The sequence below is a fragment of the Cotesia glomerata genome, linkage group LG10 (assembly GCF_020080835.1).
Source record: "Cotesia glomerata isolate CgM1 linkage group LG10, MPM_Cglom_v2.3, whole genome shotgun sequence".
Classification (NCBI taxonomy): domain Eukaryota; kingdom Metazoa; phylum Arthropoda; class Insecta; order Hymenoptera; family Braconidae; genus Cotesia; species Cotesia glomerata.
In genome coordinates, this window is record NC_058167.1 from 5,989,591 (window position 1) to 6,010,030 (window position 20,440).

Consider the following 20,440-nt stretch of genomic DNA (forward strand, 5'->3'; position numbering starts at 1 on the left):
GCTTGGGGAAGTTTTAAGGAAGTATCTCGAAATTTTTTAGGGAATGTGAATACAAAATTGCACTATTTACAATCTCATCTTTCACACTTTCCTGAAAATCTTGGTAATTTCAGTGAAGAAAGAGAAGAAACATTCCATCAAAACATGAGTGGATGTCAATATGATGGTAGATCATTGTTGGACTCTGAAGAGAGATTTACCCGAAGAAGAGAGGAAACGAAAGAGAAACCCTTTATGCAGGACGTTTGAAGATAAAAGGGTGAGATATAAGCGGAGAACGAATTAAAATTCAAATCCAAAGGGTTTTGATGATATTTTCCGAAAAATTAATTTTTTAAGTCTTAAGACGAAATACTTTTTTTTTTTTTATGCACCACAGATCGAATGATATGATTTTTTTATTTATTTTGAATAATAACTCGATTTTTATTATATTACATTTGATTTTTCCAATTTTCGGGGTTTTGCACATTTGTTTGATGTTTTCGAGACGTCTGAGTTATAAAAGTTGGAGATTTATATGTCGTCGATAAACCTACATGAAAATCATCATATATTTAGCTCAATACATTTTTTTATCACAATATTGGGAATTTTTGTTTTTTCGCAATTTTCATGGGTTTTCGGGATTTACTTAGACTTTTAATGGCTGCTGGTCTGAGTACACTTCAGATAAGTATAAAGCAGATCGAAATACATGAAAATCATGCATAGTTAGAATCTAAAAAATTTTTCAATCACCAAAACCCCAATTTTCCCGTTTTTTCGGTTTTTTACAGTTTTCTCAAAATCCTAGGGTGTAGGGGCCAAACGGACCTCAAATTCGGGTTCAGCGGGTCAAATTACATGGGAATATATGTGGCGCGTCCCAAGTACAGACAACTTTTTTTTTTTTGTGTGCCGGTGTAATTATTAATCATTGGAGTAGCAGACTCTGAGATGAAAACAGAGAACGTTTTATAGTGATCACAAAATGCATATATAATTATATATGATTCATATATAATTATATATGATTCATATATAGTTATATATGATTCATATATAATTATATATGATTTCCGTATAGTTACACTGATATTGATAGAAGGATTTGTTTATATTTAATGAGCTTTATTAACTGTTAATAAGTGATTTTTTAACATCATGGGATTTAATATGTATTTATTACCCAGTTAATAAATTATTTATTAAATACGATTTATTAAATGTTAATAAATATTTGTTAACAGTCAATTTTCTTTTGACATTTTTTATAACCCGACAACTAGGATACATAACTGTAACACATGATAATAATTCAAATCACTAAATAAATTGACGTTTAGAATATTTAAAAATTTAAAAGATAATTATGAGCTGTGATAGAATTCGGTATGTTACAATAAACGTTATTATAATGTAATATAATTAATGAAAATAATTTATAAAGATGATTTTTGTTTATAAGCAATCTTCATATCATATGACATTGCAAGTGAAACAAATTCACTCAACAAAATATTTATTAAATATAATCATTGAAAAATGCTGCATCTAATTATATATTATTATATATTAATAAATGTAAATTTATAATTTACATTTGATTAGATATAATCATATATAGATTTATATATAATAATATATAGCTCTAGATAACTCAGGTCTAATCAGATCTAAACATATACAGGGTGATCCAAAATTACTTTTACAGCGAAGATATTCGAATAGAGGAAACGATTCTGAGCAGAAAACTTCTTAGTCGTTACTGAAAATTTTGAGTAGTTTTTGAGTTATTCAAAATTTTCGTTGACCAATCAGATACGAGATTTAACATTTAAAAAAAAATACAAAAGAATAAATTATAAATTTGGCTGCGTTGCGATTTCCAACTTCACGTTTTACTTTTGTTTGTTTACTTTTTTGAAATAATTCTAATTTTTAAGAGTTTAAACAAATGTAACCTTTAAAATAAAATTAAATACTCAATTTTAAACTTAATTTCAAAATTTAAGGAAGCTATTGAATTAATAAATGGATAGGTAATCAAAGATAAAAATTAATTTCTTGTAGACAATTAAGAGAATGAATCCCATGTTACTTATAAGGTTAAAGACGATAACGTTAATCAAGAAAATAAGAAGGGTAATACAGGCTGTCTATCAGGATATTTATAAAGACTCTTATTAGGAAAATTAAAAAGACAACACCTAGGCTGCTCATCAGGATAATTTTAAGGACTTTTAACAGGAAAACTAAGACAACAAAATCCAGACTGCTTATCAGGATATTTTTAAAGAAAATTTAAAGGAAAAAATTCAGGCTGCATATCAAGATAATTATCAGGGCTCTTATCAGGAAAATTAAAAGGACAAAATCTAGGCTACTTCTCAGAATAATTTTAAGGTCTTTGACCGGGCCGAGGACGAAGATGACTTCCAGGTTGCTTATCAGGATAATTTTAAGGACTCTTTTAAGGAAAATTATAAGTATAAAATCCACGCTTTTTATCCGGACAATTATAAGAACTCTTATCAGGAAAATTAAAAGGATAATATCCAGGCTGCTTATCGATATTATTATAAGCACTCTTATCAGGAAAATTGTAAGGCCGAAATCCAGGCTACTTATCAGAATAATTTGAAGGACTTTTATCAGGCCGAAGACGTAGATGACTGCCAGGCTGCTTATCAGGATAATTTTAAGGACTCTTAGCAGAAAAACAAACGGGAGACAGTCCAGGCTATTGAAGGGTATAATAATAAGGACTTTTATCAGGTGGAGTACAAGGACAAATTTCAGGGTGCTTATCAGAATAATAATAAGGACTCTTATCAGATGGATTACGAGAACAATTTCCAGGCATCCTATAAGGATAACTAACATTACATTATAATGACTGCATTATTATCTATAGTAAAAATTTTATTAACATATGAAATTTATAACGTCAGTGAACCTATCTATTATAGAAATTGTTCAAAATGTCCTTCATTATTTTGGATACAACAACGAAGACGCTTGACGAAGTTCGTTGCGCAGTTATCGACCATCTCCTGTGTGATCTCTCTCAGACAATCCGTGACTTTGTCTCGCAGAGTATCAACGTCGTCAACGGGATGACGGTAAACATTGGCCTTCACATGGCCCGATACAAAATAATCCAACGGATTGAGATCTGGTGATCTTGGAGACCAATCTATTATTCCACCTCGACCGATATAGCGATTGGGAAAATTTGCATGAAGCCATGCTTGCGAAGCTCCTGCTGTATGAGCCGGAGCGCCGTCTTGTTGAAACCACATTTCTTCATAAATCCTCCGCGGAATTCCTGCTTCTCGACATTCTTGCCATAAATGTTGATCGAGAAAATCTACATATATTTCTGATGTTTAATTTTTTTTCGAATTCATAAGGACCAACCTATAATAAATTTTGTTGTTAGAACTTTACAAATCAAAAATTAGTTGAAGACAATTATTATAATAAATTTAATTTACAATCGTGCGTTGGCCAAAGTGGATTCCTGCCCAGATGTTAATCGAAAACCGGTCTTGGTGATTCCGAACAATAGTGCAGTGGGGATTTTCTTGAGCATACCAGTGGAAATTTCGGTTATTCCAAAACTTATTCCGGCCAAACTTACTTTCATCAGTAAACAGAATTTTTTTGAAAAAATCTTCATCGTTTTCGAAACGATTCAAGAGTTCCTGACAAAAAGCCATACGAACTGGATAATCCTCGGGCTTCAACTCTTGAACTCGTTGATAATGATACGCGTGAAGCTCTTCATCTTTCAGTGTTCGTTGGACGGTGCCAAAAGACAAATGCAGTTGCTGAGCAACTCCACGAATACCGATCTCTGGATCTTCCTCAACGGCCTCAATGATAGCCTCTTCGTTCTCATTATTTCGTGCACGACGTGGTGCACCAGCTTCTCGGTGATTTGGTAAAACATTACCAGACTCACGTAATCGGCTGACTGCACTAAGGATCACTGGAGAACTTGGATGTCGCCGATTCGGGAATCTCTCTGCATACCTGCGCCGTGCTTCAGCAGCATTACAATTGGCCATACCATACAGGAGGATCATATCAGCATACTCTTGAGCAGTATATTCAGCCATAATACAGATATTGTTTGAGAAAAATCGATTTATGAATATTTAAATTCTTAAGTAAATTATTAATTGTAATGACAGATACACACCGAATTAATTGATTGACATAAATAAAAAATAAGCGATCGCAACGCGAACGTAGTAATAAGCGTGCTCTTTTGTTCTGAATGAACGAATAAAAAATAGAAGACTAAAATGTAGGATACAAGGAAGATCATACAGAAGGACCATAAGAAGAATGATTAAAAGGACAATATGCAGAGATTTTAAACGCGTAGACAACTTAAATCACTCGAAAGAATCAATTGATGATCAAATCTAGATTGTTAAAAAAAGGAAAACGTTCTAAGAGTTAAATTGGAGGATAACATGAAGGCAACAAAATTGAAAGCTTAGCAGGATAATATTCAGGATAAATTTGAACGACTAAACTGAAGGAGAATCCGAAAGATGATTTTACTGGATAAAGTTTAGGTTAAACTGCAGGAGTAAAAATCATGTTATCAAGCTTAGATTAAAAGACAATTGGCCGAATATTCAAAAAAACACAATGTGGAGGCTAGCAAGATCGAATTCAAAAATTCTTAGAGGTTAATAATAAGGGTATTGCTGGTAATCTCGCTCACGGTCTCACTCATGATCTTGCTCGTGGTCTCGCTCATGATCTCGCTCGAGGTCTCGCTCATGATCTCACTCATGATCTCACTCGTGGTCTCGCTCATGGTCTCGCTCGTGGTCTCGCTCATGGTCACCCACGTGCATTTTTTTTGAGGTTCCAACTTCGAGTGACAATAATAATAGTAATAAACTATTAAATTTTTTCAAATAAATTTTTTTTTATATTTTCAATATGTAAATAAAAACACTCTGAATATTCAAGATAATTCATTTTTATTTTCCTATAAAAAACCACCCTCCAAAGAAGTCATGAAAATAGGCATAAGTTACCAGACTACTACCTTCAGCTAATTCCATACCTAAACGCTTAAAATTGCACTTATGACGTTTTTGAGCTTTTCAAGCTTAAAATATAATTTATGTGTTTTTAAGCTCTCCGAGCTCCAAGAGTCAGTTGTTATAGGCTTTTGAGCTCTTCGAACATTCAACGCAGTTTTTTGAATCCTATGATTTACTTTCAAACACGAATCGATCAGACCAAAAATTTCGGAGAAATTTAAAAACTTCACTTTTTCCGAATTTTTTCGAAAACAATAACTCACGAACGAATAAGCCGTTTAAAAGTTATTCTAAAAAAAACACATTTGAAAAAAATTTTTTTCGTAGTTTTTTTTAGATTTCTCAAAATCTACGTCCGAATTGGTTCAAATTGTATTCAAAATTTAAGTTTGGTCAAGCTCTTTCGAATGGCGCCAATCGTAATCAAATCAGTCAAGCTGTTCGAAAGTTATGAGAGGTTTACACACACACACACACACACACACACACACACACACACACACACACACACACACACACACACACACACACACACACACACACACACACATACTTTTCTTAGCGGGAAGTTAAAAATAAGATTCAGTGTATATTTTAGTCCCCGAACACTTTGTATTTCATCAAGTACACCGTTTGCCCCCCCCCCTTCCTCTACCTCGTCGATTTCCTTGAATCGCGTTAAAATCGGTTGATACGTACAATACAGTCAACGCTCTCTGTATTTGACTCGCCCGTACAGGACCATTCTCTGTATTTGACTCGTCCTTGTCCATAAGAGCTGTGTAAAATCATCAAGTACAGAGGAAGAATGTGGTCAAATACAGAGAGCGGTCAAATACAGAGAGGTCCAATACAGAGAGCGTCGACTGTAGTTATCGTTATCAAAAATTAAAAAAAAAAAGTATTTTTTTCAGTAACTTCGAAATTTGTTCTCGGATCGTTTTTGATGTAATGAGTTAACTATTAGCGTTTAAAAACCTTTTTGAGTCGAACACCCTCAAGTCCGTGACATTTGGACGATTTGTTTGTAAGATATTGGGTTTTAAAAATTTTTTTCAATTCTTATTAGATCGGATTTCTTATAAGGAATTATAGCAAAGCTATTGCAGTTCAAATGTATTCAAAAATGTGTTTTACTGAATACAAACTACAGTTTTGAGCTCAAAAGCATACAACATTTCTATCTTGGAGCTTGGAGTGCTGAAAATAGCTGTAAAACCATGTTTTTAAAGTCGAAGAGCTAAACGTTGTAATAGGTGAAATTTGAAGCACTTTGCATTTGAAATTAACGGGAAGTTACAGGAATGGTCTGTAGGGTCAATCGTTTTGCTAATTTTTTTTTAACTGTCACACGAGAAAAATTGTGACTGTAATCATGCGTTTCCGAAATATATAACTATATTCTACCTAAAAATTTGATTGTATATAGAAAATAACAAGAGATTAAATATTAAAATGATTGAGTCGAGAGAGAAAGAGAAATAACAGAAATTAATGAAATGATGAAAATAAAGGGGTACTTCGAGTTCAACGAACCTTTTGAACTTTTAATTGCACAAACCGTCAGACTAGTCAGTGCTTTTTTTCTGTTCAAGTCGGTATTAATGGGCCTCTGATCGAATAAACTGAGTAATATTTTGACTAAAAGACTTACAAGCGGCACTTCTTACTTAAACACTACATTGAGTTCAATTTCGATAGTCACCAATAAAATTTTATGTATTTATATTATGTATTATATATAAATACTTATATGCATACGGGTTACATACATACAATACAACATACATTTAACGTGGACAGAGATTCTTCCCGTAAGCGCAAGTTCACTGAACTTCATGACGTCGTGATACCGCCATTGCTGGGAATTTATTATCTCCTCGTGTCGATGCTTCGTCTTTTTGTGTATCGCCCTCCCGTCACGATGCGTTCTACTAGTGAGTAGTTCTTCTAATTTCATCTGCATGCTCAACGTTACGACAGTTATGTTCCAAAATTATTTGCTATGGGAACAATACTCAGGTAGGTTTACCTTATAATTAATATTATTGACTAACTATTTATTCATTCTACATAATTATTTATTATATTGTGGTAAATAATTTAATGAAGATACGTAAATCATTAATACATTACCGGGTCATGGATGATTCATTAACTTTATAGTGCGTTATTTGTCGTTTTATCGTTCCCCTCTAATTCCCGCGACAGATTCATGTGTTTTCTCGGAAATTTATTAGAAAGTTACGTACAAATGTGACAACTACGGTAAAACATTAGACGTGAAGATATTACTGGTTAGTTAGATTCTTTTTCAGTATTTTTTTTTGTTTTATCCATACTAGATAACTGAATTGCTAAGATGTTCTCAATATTTAGCTTCAAAATATGTGATTATGATTAATTAGAACTTTTTTAGTATAATATTTTAAATTTGAACGATACTAACGTCATTTAAAGAAAATAATACGTGATAATGACAATAAGTACGAGATATCGTTTCGTGTACCGTTGATTTACATTCTATTTTCGAGTTTGAATTTATAAAAGTGATGTATATGGCGTGCGATTTTTGACAAAAGATTTAACAATTATAAGGATCAATCTTCAATCCATTATATGCATAGTAGTGACGGAATCTAATTAGTAAGAAAGTTATTGAATAAAAATAAAGTAATTTATTTTCATTAAAAATTATAACTCAACATTTTGGCGAAAAATTGAAGGAAAAAAACCCAAAGCACTAAAATTAAATCATGAAAATGAAAAATTTTTAAAGCTTTGGATTTGAAATTTAATAAAATACAGCTTCCTCATTATTTCCGATTACGAGCAATAATAGAGAAGAGTATATGATTGATTTTACTTCCCTTAAAAATTTTTTTATCATAGTCCCTTAATTTTTAATCTAATGGGCCTATTTGATTGAGGGATCATTCAAAGTTTTGTGCTGAGGGTTACTGGGTACGTCATTGTTATTTTCGCATTATATTTTTTAAAACATAAATAGCTTAAATATTAATTGTTCAAAAATTTCGTGATAAAGCAATAAGGTTGAAGTGCCGTTTGAGGCCAGCAGTGTACCTTTTTTGCCACTTTATTTTCAAACTATTGTATAAATATTTCTATAAGCGCAAGACTTTATGAATTCAATTCGTATAAATGTACTAATTCATAAGTTTTATAAAAATTCTACTTGAATAGTTAAAATTTTACAAATTCACTAAAATATCAAGTGGCCAAAAATGGTTCTAAGATGGCCAAAACCGGTACTTCTAACCAATATGTTTTAATTTTTTTAACTTCCCGCTAAGAAAATTGAAAATTTTAAAAAATCAGGAAGTAATTGGTTTTTCCCCGTTTTTAAGAAATTGTGTTTTCATCAGATCTAGACGTTTTGAGGTCCTAGGAAGCTTTCCTGACGATTTTTACGGTGTGTGTGTGTGTGTGTGTGTGTGTGTGTGTGTGTGTATGTTGCGATTTGATTGTGATTGGCGCCATTCGAAAGGACTTGACCAAACTTAGATTTTGAATACAATTTGGACCGATTCGTACTGGTAGATTTTGAGAAATCTAAAAAAAACTACGAAAAAAATTTTTTCTTAGTGAGATTTTTTTGGAATAACTTTCAAACGGCTTAACAAATCGATTTCGAAAACTAATCAATCCTTAAAATCAAAAAATCACGTCGATCGTCGCCGGGCCAGTCAAAATCGGTTGATTCGTTCGTGAGTTATCGTCGTCGAAAAACTCCGGAAAAGAGTGAATTTATCAAATTTCTCCAAAATTTACGGTCTGGTCAATTTTTGTTTAAAAGTAAATCATAGGATTCGAAAAACGGCGTCGAAAGCTACTATTTGCCTGAAAATCGGTTTATTCATTCAAAAGTAATTGCAGTTTGTAAATTTAAAGAATAGTATTTTATTAAATTTCTCTCAAACTTTTGAGCTCTTCGAGCTCAAAAGCATAGAACAGCTAACTCTTTGAGCTTGAACAGCTCAAAAACGTTATAAGTGCAATTTTAAGCGCTTGGGTACGGAATTAGCGGGAAGTTGCAGGGATGGTCTTTAGGGTCAACCGTTTTCCTAATTTTTTTTCCTCTATTTGATGTTAGTAATTGAAATATAACAAATAAATGTCGGTTACTTCACACCAAATCATTTACTTTGAAAAACATGTATTTAATTTAATTTTTTAACTAATTATCAGCCCGATAGATTTTAAGAAATCGCAAAAATCAAATTAAAAAAAAAAAAAAATGTTTTTATGAAATAACTTTTAAACTGCTGTATCGATGAATTCAAAAATCTAATCAGCTTGAAATTGATTGATCCGTTCAAGAGATCACTACCCAAAATTATCAAAAACTGAACTTCCTCAACTACTGGATTTTCGAGCTTGAAATGTAGCATAGATGTATTTATGAGCTCAAAAAACTTAAAACTTAGTAATAAGCAAATTTTTTAGCGTTTTGAGCTCGAATATTGCAGGAAGTTTTAGTCAACTGTTTTTCAATGTTGTTTTCTTATATTACCTTATTTCTTTCTTAATTTATAAATGTTTCATAAAAATATTATTATTATATGTAGGCTAAATAATGTAGCAAATAAAATTATTCTGTCACTTGACTTACTGATTCCTTGTGAAATAAAATATTCCTTTATTTTTTAAATACTTTGTTCCCATAGATAATTTTAAAAATTTCGAGAAGCTTAATTACACCTCGACTTGATATCTATTTTGAGTTAACGAGAAATTTTTGATTTTGGAAGCAAAAAGAAAATAGTTGATTTTCTGGCTCCACTCTAAAATTTTTATTTATGAATGTACCTCTCAATTTTAATCACATAAAAGTATTTATTGATTTATAATACCGTTAAATACTTCATACATGTATATATCTTCATTATCTAGTCATCAGCCTTATAGCGAAACCTCAACGCAAATTTTTTAATGAGTAATTGGTAGGAGGAGAATTCTGAGCAAGTTAAAATAATTTCAAAGAAAGAGTCATACAGTGCGTAATCTTATAGCTATCGTATTGTAGTTGTTTACGTTATGATAATCATGTTATTCATAAATAAAAATAAGGGTTAACCTAATAAAAAATAAAAATATATATATATATATATATATATATATATATATATATATATATATATATATGGGGTATTCCATGCCAAATCGACCACTTTTGAACCTTACCCCTTTAGATTTCGCTGAAAATTTTTTACCTTTTTCTACTCGATGAAAGACGTTTTTCAGAATTTTTCAAATTTTTTATCCAACCCAAAAAAAGTTATGAAGCTTTCAAAAAAATGGCTCTTTTATTTTCAAATAGCCATAACTCTCTCAAAATTGACCTTTCGAGACGTTTTTTTTTCAAATTTTTTTTTTTAATTGAATTTTTCGAAAAAATAAATAAAAAAAATTTAACATGATCGCTTCTATGAAATAGTCGCGTTTTTTTGTATAAAATCGTTATTTTTCGAAGTTCGTCATTCTCAATTTTTTTTTTTTTTTCAAAAAAAACTTCAATCAATTCTACAATTATCCCCGTGTATCCCAGAGTGGGCCGATTTTTTTTTCTATTTTTTTTATTTAGTTGAAAAAAAAATTTTCAACATTTTAAAAATGCAGAAATTTTTTTTTTCATAAATATTATTTATATAACATAATTAATGTAATTATATGATTTTAAGGTATTATATTCTCTATATATTGTCCAAATTTACCATTATAATTACTAGGATTAATGATTGATGCAGTTAACATTTAATGACTCGAAAATAATGCAACAAATTATTTATTAATTTCTTCTTTGGCGTTTAAATATTTTACAAATTCTGTATTTATTCGAGTTAGAAAAGTTTTTAACGCACAAACAACCATTTTTGTCGGGAATTACACAGTGTAGTTGTTGAGTTCCTACAATTGGTTTTGTTTTCAAAAATCGTTCATTTAAATCATCAACTGCTGTATTATAATCCTTTTCTGGTGAAAAGTTGACGATAATATTTGGCAAGTTGTCCGAATCAGAAATCCATTCAAAAAGTCCTACAGGTGTCGTTATTTGTTTATCAACCGCGAGTTGGAGACTTGCTCTTGCTGCAAGTCGTTTGAGGATGCCACCAATACCATCACACGGGCCTTTGCCATGGGCAGTCGCAAAAAAATGCCATTCAGCAGGAATATCAAAATCATCTTCATGATAATATAAATTCACAAAGTTTTTAAAGTTTTTAAATTGTTGAGGAGCCCCATCAGAAAAATAATAAACCTTGTTACAACGTTCAGGAAGACTTTTTTACATAATCAGTAATTATTTTCATGAAAACATGTACAGCAATATCATCGCGATGTTTACACCGGCTGCGTTGTTTAATTGAAGCCATTATGTGGTGATCACATTATCGCAATAAATGTAGATTGGTACTATCAAAATAATAAACACCCTCAAAAAAGAATAGATCAGAGGAAAATGTTCATAAACTAGAGATTTTTTACTTAACAAACGTAATGGCAAAAATATTTTATTCAACTCTATGAAGCACAAAAGATTTATAGGTTATGTTTTAGATCTCAATATAAAAGAGCCGTATATATTTTATAAATTAGAACATACTCTAGTAAACTGGCTGTAGGTAAGTCTGTAATTATCATGCCCTAGGTTATCGATCGTATTGACGTATTAAAATTTGAATCTTAATCGTTGTAATGGTAAATTTGGACAATATATAGAGAATATAATACCTTAAAATCATATAATTACATTAATTATGTTATATAAATAATATTTATGAAAAAAAAAATTTCTGCATTTTTAAAATGTTGAAAATTTTTTTTTCAACTAAATAAAAAAAATAGAAAAAAAAATCGGCCCACTCTGGGATACACGGGGATAATTGTAGAATTGATTGAAGTTTTTTTTGAAAAAAAAAAAAAAAAATTGAGAATGACGAACTTCGAAAAATAACGATTTTATACAAAAAAACGCGATTATTTCATAGAAGCGATCATGTTAAATTTTTTTTATTTATTTTTTCGAAAAATTCAATTAAAAACAAAAATTTGAAAAAACGTCCCGAAAGGTCAATTTTTGAGAGAGTTATGGCTATTTGAAAATAAAAGAGCCATTTTTTGAAAGCTTCATAACTTTTTGGGTTGGATAAAAAATTTGAAAAATTCTGAAAACGTCTTTCATCGAGTAGAAACAGGTAAAAAATTTTCAGCGAAATCTAAAGGGGTAAGGTTCAAAAGTGGTCGATTTGGCATGGAATACCCCATATATATATATATATATATCTATCTATCTATCTATCTATATATGTATATATATATTAGGGTGCTTTTTTTTTTGCGACTATTTTTTTTTTTCGTTTCCATCCCGAAATTTTGTTGGAAATACACCCAAAAAAATTCCCTGAAAGTTTGAGCCCTTAATATTAATATTAAGTACTCCTACACAGCGTGTGAAGATTTCCCATTTGAAATATACGAGAACTTTCATTTTTTTTTTTTAAATTTCTATAGCTCAGTGGCATTTCATAGCATCACTTTGACCATGGACGGGTTTTTTTCAGAATTGAATGCTCTACAAAAGTGTCCATTGTCGCGAAGTCGTAACTCATACTGGCGGGGTAGTACGGACCACCAAACCGAATTTTTTATAGAATTCTTGTTTTTTCACTCATTATCTCATAAACAACAAGACATACAGAAAAAATGTTAATGATAATTTTGTAGGAAATTCAATTCTCTACAAAAAAGGTCCTTAGCACCAAATCACTAAGATCGATATTTTCTGAGATATTAATCATTGAAGTTTACGTAGCATTGAATTTCCACAAAATGTTGAATCAAATCTTAAAAATAATGATTTTTTATTCGTATCATAATTATAATTAGTAATTACTTATTGATTAAGTTACAAATTTAACGTAAAAATTTTTAATTGTATTTTTCTGAAGTTTTTATTTTTAAATAAATTTCTCATTTAAATCACCCCATAATATTTGAATTTATCATTTAATAATTCAATTTCAATGAAATTCTAGATAAAAATATATTGTGTATGATCATTACGAATAATATAGGATGTTTCTTTGTTGCTGTGTATTGTGATACTGATTAATTGCGGTTTATTTTTCTTGCTCTGGTAGTACTACTGAGCTTTCACTTGACCTTGAATGCGTTCAACAAATCTCCCTTTAATTGCAGCGCTTTCTTTGTTTTCGCGTACTAATCCCGCGAGAGTAAGAACAAAGCTTAGTGGGCATTGATCAGTGTGACGCCGTTGTATGTATACTTTGTTAAATTTGAGGTTAGGTCGACTTTAACCATCATTAAAATGAGTGAAAAAATTGGTAATAAAACTTGGAATTATTTAATTGGATTTGAAAGAAGCCAAATAAATAATAATAAGCTGCCTTCGTATCGTGACTTACTAAATTTTTTTATGTATAAACATCAGTCTTTAAAATTAACTATTCGAAATAGTGCTACTAGTGTTATTAACGATACTAATACTATTCGGGCTAGTTTCAAGATTCCAACTATACGTCCTCAGCACAGTCTTACGAAGTTGGAAAAATTTTATGCCGAATATATAAAAGTGAAGACACATCACAAGAGGGAAAAAAATCGAAAGCACAAAAACAGAATGTTGAAAAGTTTAACCAAAACTAGATAAATTGTTCGATATTTCGAATTCCACAATGGTTAAGAATTTGCCAAAAGAGCAGCAACAATTTCTGAATGAGTGTCAAAAAGGGAAAACCAATCTTCACTCGCCCGTTACTAATTTCTTGCCGGTGGAAACTTTTCAGAATAAATCTGACACTGAACAGGAGATAACAAATGAAGATAATGAGAATAATACAGACGAAATTGGTTAGTTTCTTCTCACATACAACTATAAATTATCAAGCTCAACAATCAATCATTTTTAATAATCGAAAACAATTTCTTATAATTTAGACTCATATTTTTTCTACTTACTTGTAAAATTTAATTCGCATTAAAATTCTAATTTTCTTAACCTCATTTTCTGAAAATTGAATTCTATATAATTTTTCAATATTTTAAAATTTGTTTCTAGATTCATAACTTTTTTTCTAATTATTAGTCTATCATTTTTGGTAAAATTTCTATCAAGTAAATCTAAATAAGTGAGATAAATCAAAATTTATTCAATTTTGACAAAAATTTTGACTTGAATAAAAAAAAAATTTGTTTTCGATTTTTTTGCAGTCGAAAATTCCCACGCTATTAAAAAATTAAAGTCTCTGTAACCAATAAATTTAAAACACATATATATCATTTTGTCTTATTTTTATTGGGGAAAATTGACGGAAACTCAATTCAAAGAATATCTTTGCTTCTGGATAACAGAAGCTGAATATAAAATTTGAAAAATATTTGAATCGATTGGGTTTATTTATTTAATTCTGAAAAAATTGTTTTAGGCATGAAATTATCGCAACATTCGATGCCAGCAAGTTTTTGTAGTCTATCATCAAATTCCAGTGGGTTGAAACGAACATATTCTGATTTTGAGGATGAACTCCCTGTACCTCCTAAAAAGAAAAAAATCAATATTTTTAAGATTTGATTCAACATTTTGTGGAAATTCAATGCTAGGTAAACTTCAATGATTAATATCTCAGAAAATATCGATCTTAGTGATTTGGTGCTGAGGACCTTTTTTGTAGAGAATTGAATTTCCTACAAAATTATCATTTACATTTTTTCTGTATGTCTTGTTGTTTATGAGATAATGAGTGAAAAAACAAGAATTCTATAAAAAATTCGGTTTGGCGGTCCGTACTACCCCGCCAGTATGTGTTACGACTTCGCGACAATGGACACTTTTGTAGAACATTTAATTCTGAAAAAAACCCGTCCATGGTCAAAGCGATGCTATGAAATGCCACTGAGCTATAGAAATTTAAAAAAAAAAAATGAAAGTTCTCGTATAATTCAAATGGGAAATCTTCACACGCTGTGTAGGAGTACTTAATATTAATATTAAGGGCTCAAACTTTCAGGGAATTTTTTTGGGTGTATTTCCAACAAAATTTCGGGATGGAAGCGAAAAAAAAAAATAGTCGCAAAAAAAAAAAGCACCCTAATATATATATATATATTAGGGTGTGCCAAAAAAAGACGATATTTTTTTTTTTTCACTCTTAGCCCAAAATATGATAGGATATGTCTAAACAAAAATTCTGTCAAAAGGCCATCTCTTAATTTCAATTTTAAGAGCTCCTTCATCGAACTTTAAGTTTTCCCATATAAATAACATGGAAAGTACGGTCTTAAACAGTATTTTACCCTGCAAGCTGTGAAGAAAATTTTTTTTGATAAAATGAATGATTGGACCTTTTTAAGCATTAAATTTCTAAGAAAAAATTTCATTGAGTCATAAATCAATCGTCATTATTTAAGTTTTTACGGATCTTTGAAATTTGAATTTTTTGAAAATTTTACGTTTTTTGCATTTAACAGCCAAACTATTGGAGATAGAAAAAAAAATTAAATAGCAATTTTGTAGTTCGTTTGATGCTCTATAACAAAGTTTTAACAATTTTTGTATAATCAATAACAAAAAAGCTACAGACCTACAAAGTTTTGTTTTTATTATTTTTCACTTTTTTCAATTGAACTATCGATGATATAGAACAAAAAATTTAGTATATCAAATTTGCAACAAAATTGTATAGGTGAGATTTTTCGTATTATTGATAGTTAAAAGTTACAGGCTCAACAAATTCTATTTTTATGATTTTTCATCTATATCATGTAGTATATCAATAATATATATAAAAATTAATAAGAAATATAAAGTACATTCAATTTTTACAAATTCTATGCTTGGTAAACTTTTATATACTGTCTGCAGTTCAATATCGTTACAATATTATTGTTACTTCAGTAATGTTTTGCGTTAAAGAAATATTCAATGAATACAAATTGAGTGATTATCGAGACAAATGGTTAATTTTTTAATCAGCAAGATTGAGATTCCTAAATCAAAAATTGTTTACTAAATTCCAGTAAGAATCAGAAAAACTACAATAAGAATTTGTGAAATAGAACCCTCCTTCAAGTTGATTACTATGACTAGATTATTATAATTTTGGTTCATGATAAAATTTACACGATTAGATTAAATAATGATGATAATAAATTTATAATCACTTAATAATGACTTCTTCAGCTAAGAAATGAAATTGATGAAAAGTTTTATCAAATTAACTTTTTATTGCAACATTGCTAATTAAAATAAATTTTTTCTCTCAGTGTAGATTATAAAAATAGAACAAAAAACACCTATCTAATATACCTGTTAGATCAATCTCGTTAATGTCTGAGTTTGTTTCTGTACTTTCCACTTGAACAACATTCAAGTTATTATCTAGGCAAATAGTTGCTGTACTTAGCACTTCTTGAACATCGGTAGCGTTTTTTTAACAACTGGCTAGTTTTACAGATGTGCCGACTATCAATCAGAATTCTTTTTTGAGGAGAATTCAGAATCTGTAAAGCATTCTGCGGTGCAATATCAAATAACCGATCAAGAGAATCTCTGAAATTTTTTTCAACTAATAGTTTAGCTGGAGATCTTTTTCGAGCTTTATTCACTTGAGTTATTTGCCAATCTTTGTACAATTTTTCAATTTTTACGATTGTATTATGTGAGTTGTTTGCAGGCAATGAAAACTTATTCCACACCTTACTAACCTCAAAAAGAACAAGTTTAGCACTTTCGCGGATAATTCGTTTTTCTGTTCTATGTTTGTAGAAAAACAAACATAAAACGTCACGATTCATCGGTAATTTTAAATTATTTAAATTTTTCGATTCGAAGCCAACTAAGTTGATGTATTTTCTTTGATTAGTTTTACTAGACATTGTTTTTTTTTCCAAAAAGTATAATTGTTGTTATTACATAAATAACTCTTAAAAAACCAACCTCAATTGAAGACTAATTAAAACGAAAGACAATAGAATTCACTAATTGGCGTTCTCCCGGGGAAAATTTATCAATTAAGCGGTAAAACAATAAATGCTTAGAGGGCGTTAAATGCGAATTCCTTAGGATAATTTGAATTTAAATTTGAATATTGGCAGCAATAACAACTTCATTTTTATAGAAAACACATAGTTCAATGCAAATATTAATATTTATAGAAACATAAACATAAAATATTGAGAATTTATTTTTGTGTAATAATTTTTCTGGGTTAAATTGCGATTAATTGATATTGAAAAGGAAACATATTTCTTTAGAGTCTAAATATATAATCAAAACTATAAAAAACTTTTTTATCTGTTTTATTTGCAAAGTAATTATAAATTTATTATCATCATTATTTAATCTAATCGTGTATATTTCATCATAAACCATAATTATAATAATCTAGTCATAGTAAACAACTTGAAGGAGGGTTCTATTTCACAAATTCTTATTGTAGTTCTTCTGATTCTTACTGGATTTTAGTAAACAATTTTTGATCTAGGAACTGCAGACAGTATATAAAGTTTACCAAGCATAAATTTGTAAAAAATTGAATGTACTTTATATTTCTTATTAATTTTATATATATATTATTGATATACTACATGATATAGATGAAAAATCATAAAAATAGAATTTGTTGAGCCTGTAACTTTTAACCATCAATAATACGAAAAATCTCACCTATACAATTTTGTTGCAAATTTGATATACTAAAAAATTTATACTAAATTTTTTGTTCTATATCATCGATAGTTCAATTGAAAAAAGTGAAAAATAATAAAAACAAAACTTTGTAGGTCTGTAGCTTTTTTGTTATTGATTATACAAAAAAAATTGTTAAGAACTTTGTTATAGAGCATCAAACGAACTACAAAATTGCCATTTAATTTTTTTTTCTATCTCCAATAGTTTGGCTGTTAAATGCAAAAAACGTAAAATTTTCAAAAAATTCAAATTTCAAAGATCCGTAAAAACTTAAATAATGACGATTGATTTATGACTCAATGAAATTTTTTCTCAGAAATTTAATGCTTAAAAAGGTCCAATCATTCATTTTATCAAAAAAAATTTTCTTCACAGCTTGCAGGGTAAAATACTGTTTAAGACCGTACTTTCCATGTTATTTATAAGGGAAAACTTAAAGTTCGATGAAGGAGCTCTTAAAATTGAAATTAAGAGATGGCCTTTTGACAGAATTTTTGTTTAGACATATCCTATCATATTTTGGGCTAAGAGTGAAAAAAAAAAAATATCGTCTTTTTTTGGCACACCCTAATATATATATATATACAATCCAGATGATATTTATACCTTACCAGATCAAGTAGATAAAAATTTTAACAATTAAAAAATATGATGTTATAGAGGGAACTTTAACAGTTGCTTTTCAAAAAGTTAGACACGTATAGAATACTAGTAAATTTGTTTCTCATTGAAAAGCCTTAAAGAAGGAAAGAATGTTGACGAAACGTTGGTGGTAAAATAAAAAAGTTTCACATACGATTAATTTTTTATCTTTTCCTTCAAGTCACGTATATTAACTATATAATGGACTTTAACATATATATATATATATAGATATATAGATATATATAGATATATATATCTATACTACTATATAAATCTATTGACTCTGTCTGTACATTCAATTTTTTCATATAATTTTGTGATAAATAATCGTTTTATGATGCGCTGATTCACATCCAACTTTTTTTTTTGTCTGTCTGTCTGTCTGTCTGTCTGTCTGTATGTCTTCTTATAACTCAAGAACGGCTTGACCAATCTTAATAAAAATTGGTATACAGTCAGAAGACGTTATTCTGCGAATGATAGGACATATATGATGTCGGTCAACCCAGTGGTGGTTATGAAATAGGAGTCCTAATCTATATTATTATGTGATTCCTATCTATATATAGTCACTCATCACGATATCTCGGGAACCATCAGACCTAGAAACTTGAAATTTGGTAGGAATATTACTTTTGCCATGTAGAGGTCAGCTAACAACGGTTTTAAAGAAATTCCTCCTCCAAAGGGGTTTGCGGGGGCGTTAACAATGAAAAATTTCCAGTTTTAAAATATAGCTCCTATCGACTCCAAATTTGGGAGTAATTCTCTGTCAAAGATGTAGAAATAGTATATGAATGAATTTTACGATATTTAACCTCACAGGGGATTGCGGGGGTGAGTATTAACAATGAAAAATTTTAAGTTTCAAACTGTAGCTCTTACAGACTCCAAATTTGGTAGGAATTTTCTGTAAGTGATGTATAAATCATTTATGAACGAATTTTACGATAGCTCACCCGACAGGGAATTGCGAGGGTGGGTGTTAACAATTAAAATTTTTAATTTCCAAGCTATAGTTCCCATAAACTTCAAAGTTGGTAAGAATCTGCTACATATGAGGTAGAAATGATCTAAGAGCGGAATTAATGGCAACCTAATCCAAATATGAACTGCGGGGGTGGGTGTTAACAATGAAAATTTTTAATTTCCAAGCTATAACTCTTATAGGTTCCAAATTTGGTAAGAATCTGCTATATGTGTGGTAGAAATGATCTAAGAATGGATTTTGTGACAACTTATTCCAAATATGGATTGAGAGAGTGGGTATAAACAAAAAAAATTTTGATTTTCAAAATATAGCTCCTACATGCTCCAAATTGAGTAGGAGTCTTCTATATCTATACTACTATATAAATCTATTGACTCTGTCTGTACATTCAATTTTTTCATCTAATTTTGTGATAAATAATCGTTTTATGATGCGGTGATTCACATCCGACTTTTTTTTTTTTTTGTCTGTCTGTCTGTATGTCTTCTTATAACTCAAGAACGGCTTGACCAATCTTAATAAAAATTGGTATACAGTCAGAACACGTTATTCTGCGAATTGCACATTGAAAGTTACAATAAATATTAGCTCGAATGATCACATGGATGAAAAGGTAAATGCCAATTCGATGAAATTTGAAATCTCTATAAGTCAATACAATACCCCAATTAAATTTCAAATTTAAATGTATAAATACAATTTTATAAACGCCCAGCGGAGCGGGCAGGTAACAGCTAGTATATATATATATATATATATATATATATATATATATATATATATATATATATATATATATATATATATATATATATATAACCATATAAACGAAAAGTAAATTTTCATAATATGGTTATTCATTGCGATAGATTTGGTCAAAAAATATTACATACTTGGCAGGAAGCTGTGTAAAAGAATTAAAGAAGTAAGTTTGTGTTTATACTGACAATTTAAATTAGAATATTTAAAAGATACCGCAAAGTATTTAATACTTACTTTAGCTAATTTATAAGG

General features: G+C 29.7%; 2 protein-coding genes across 3 annotated transcripts in view; both read left to right on the forward strand.

Moving 5' to 3' along the window:
• Positions 1-6,948: 6,948 nt before the first annotated feature.
• The window catches only part of LOC123272582 (ABC transporter G family member 21), a 153,816-nt gene continuing 140,324 nt past the window's right edge, over positions 6,949-20,440 (forward strand). For both annotated transcript variants that reach the window (XM_044739480.1, XM_044739481.1), the window contains exon 1: positions 6,949-7,082. In XM_044739480.1, the coding sequence (XP_044595415.1) occupies positions 7,066-7,082 (17 nt within the window). In that variant the 5' untranslated portion in view covers positions 6,949-7,065. The remainder of the gene's footprint in view (positions 7,083-20,440) is intronic.
• On the forward strand, positions 13,763-15,150 carry LOC123272615. Its single transcript, XM_044739532.1, has 2 exons — positions 13,763-13,952; positions 14,528-15,150. The coding sequence occupies exons 1-2, from the start codon at positions 13,778-13,780 to the stop codon at positions 14,671-14,673; spliced, it is 321 nt and encodes a 106-aa protein (XP_044595467.1). The 5' UTR covers positions 13,763-13,777; the 3' UTR covers positions 14,674-15,150.

Bases quoted from the DNA above. Each gene is read 5' to 3' on its own strand.
- LOC123272615 (XM_044739532.1), top strand. From the start codon at position 13,778: ATGGTTAAGAATTTGCCAAAAGAGCAGCAACAATTTCTGAATGAGTGT. The intron at 13,953-14,527 runs GTTAGTTTCTTC...AAATTGTTTTAG, and splicing joins GAATAATACAGACGAAATTG to GCATGAAATTATCGCAACAT.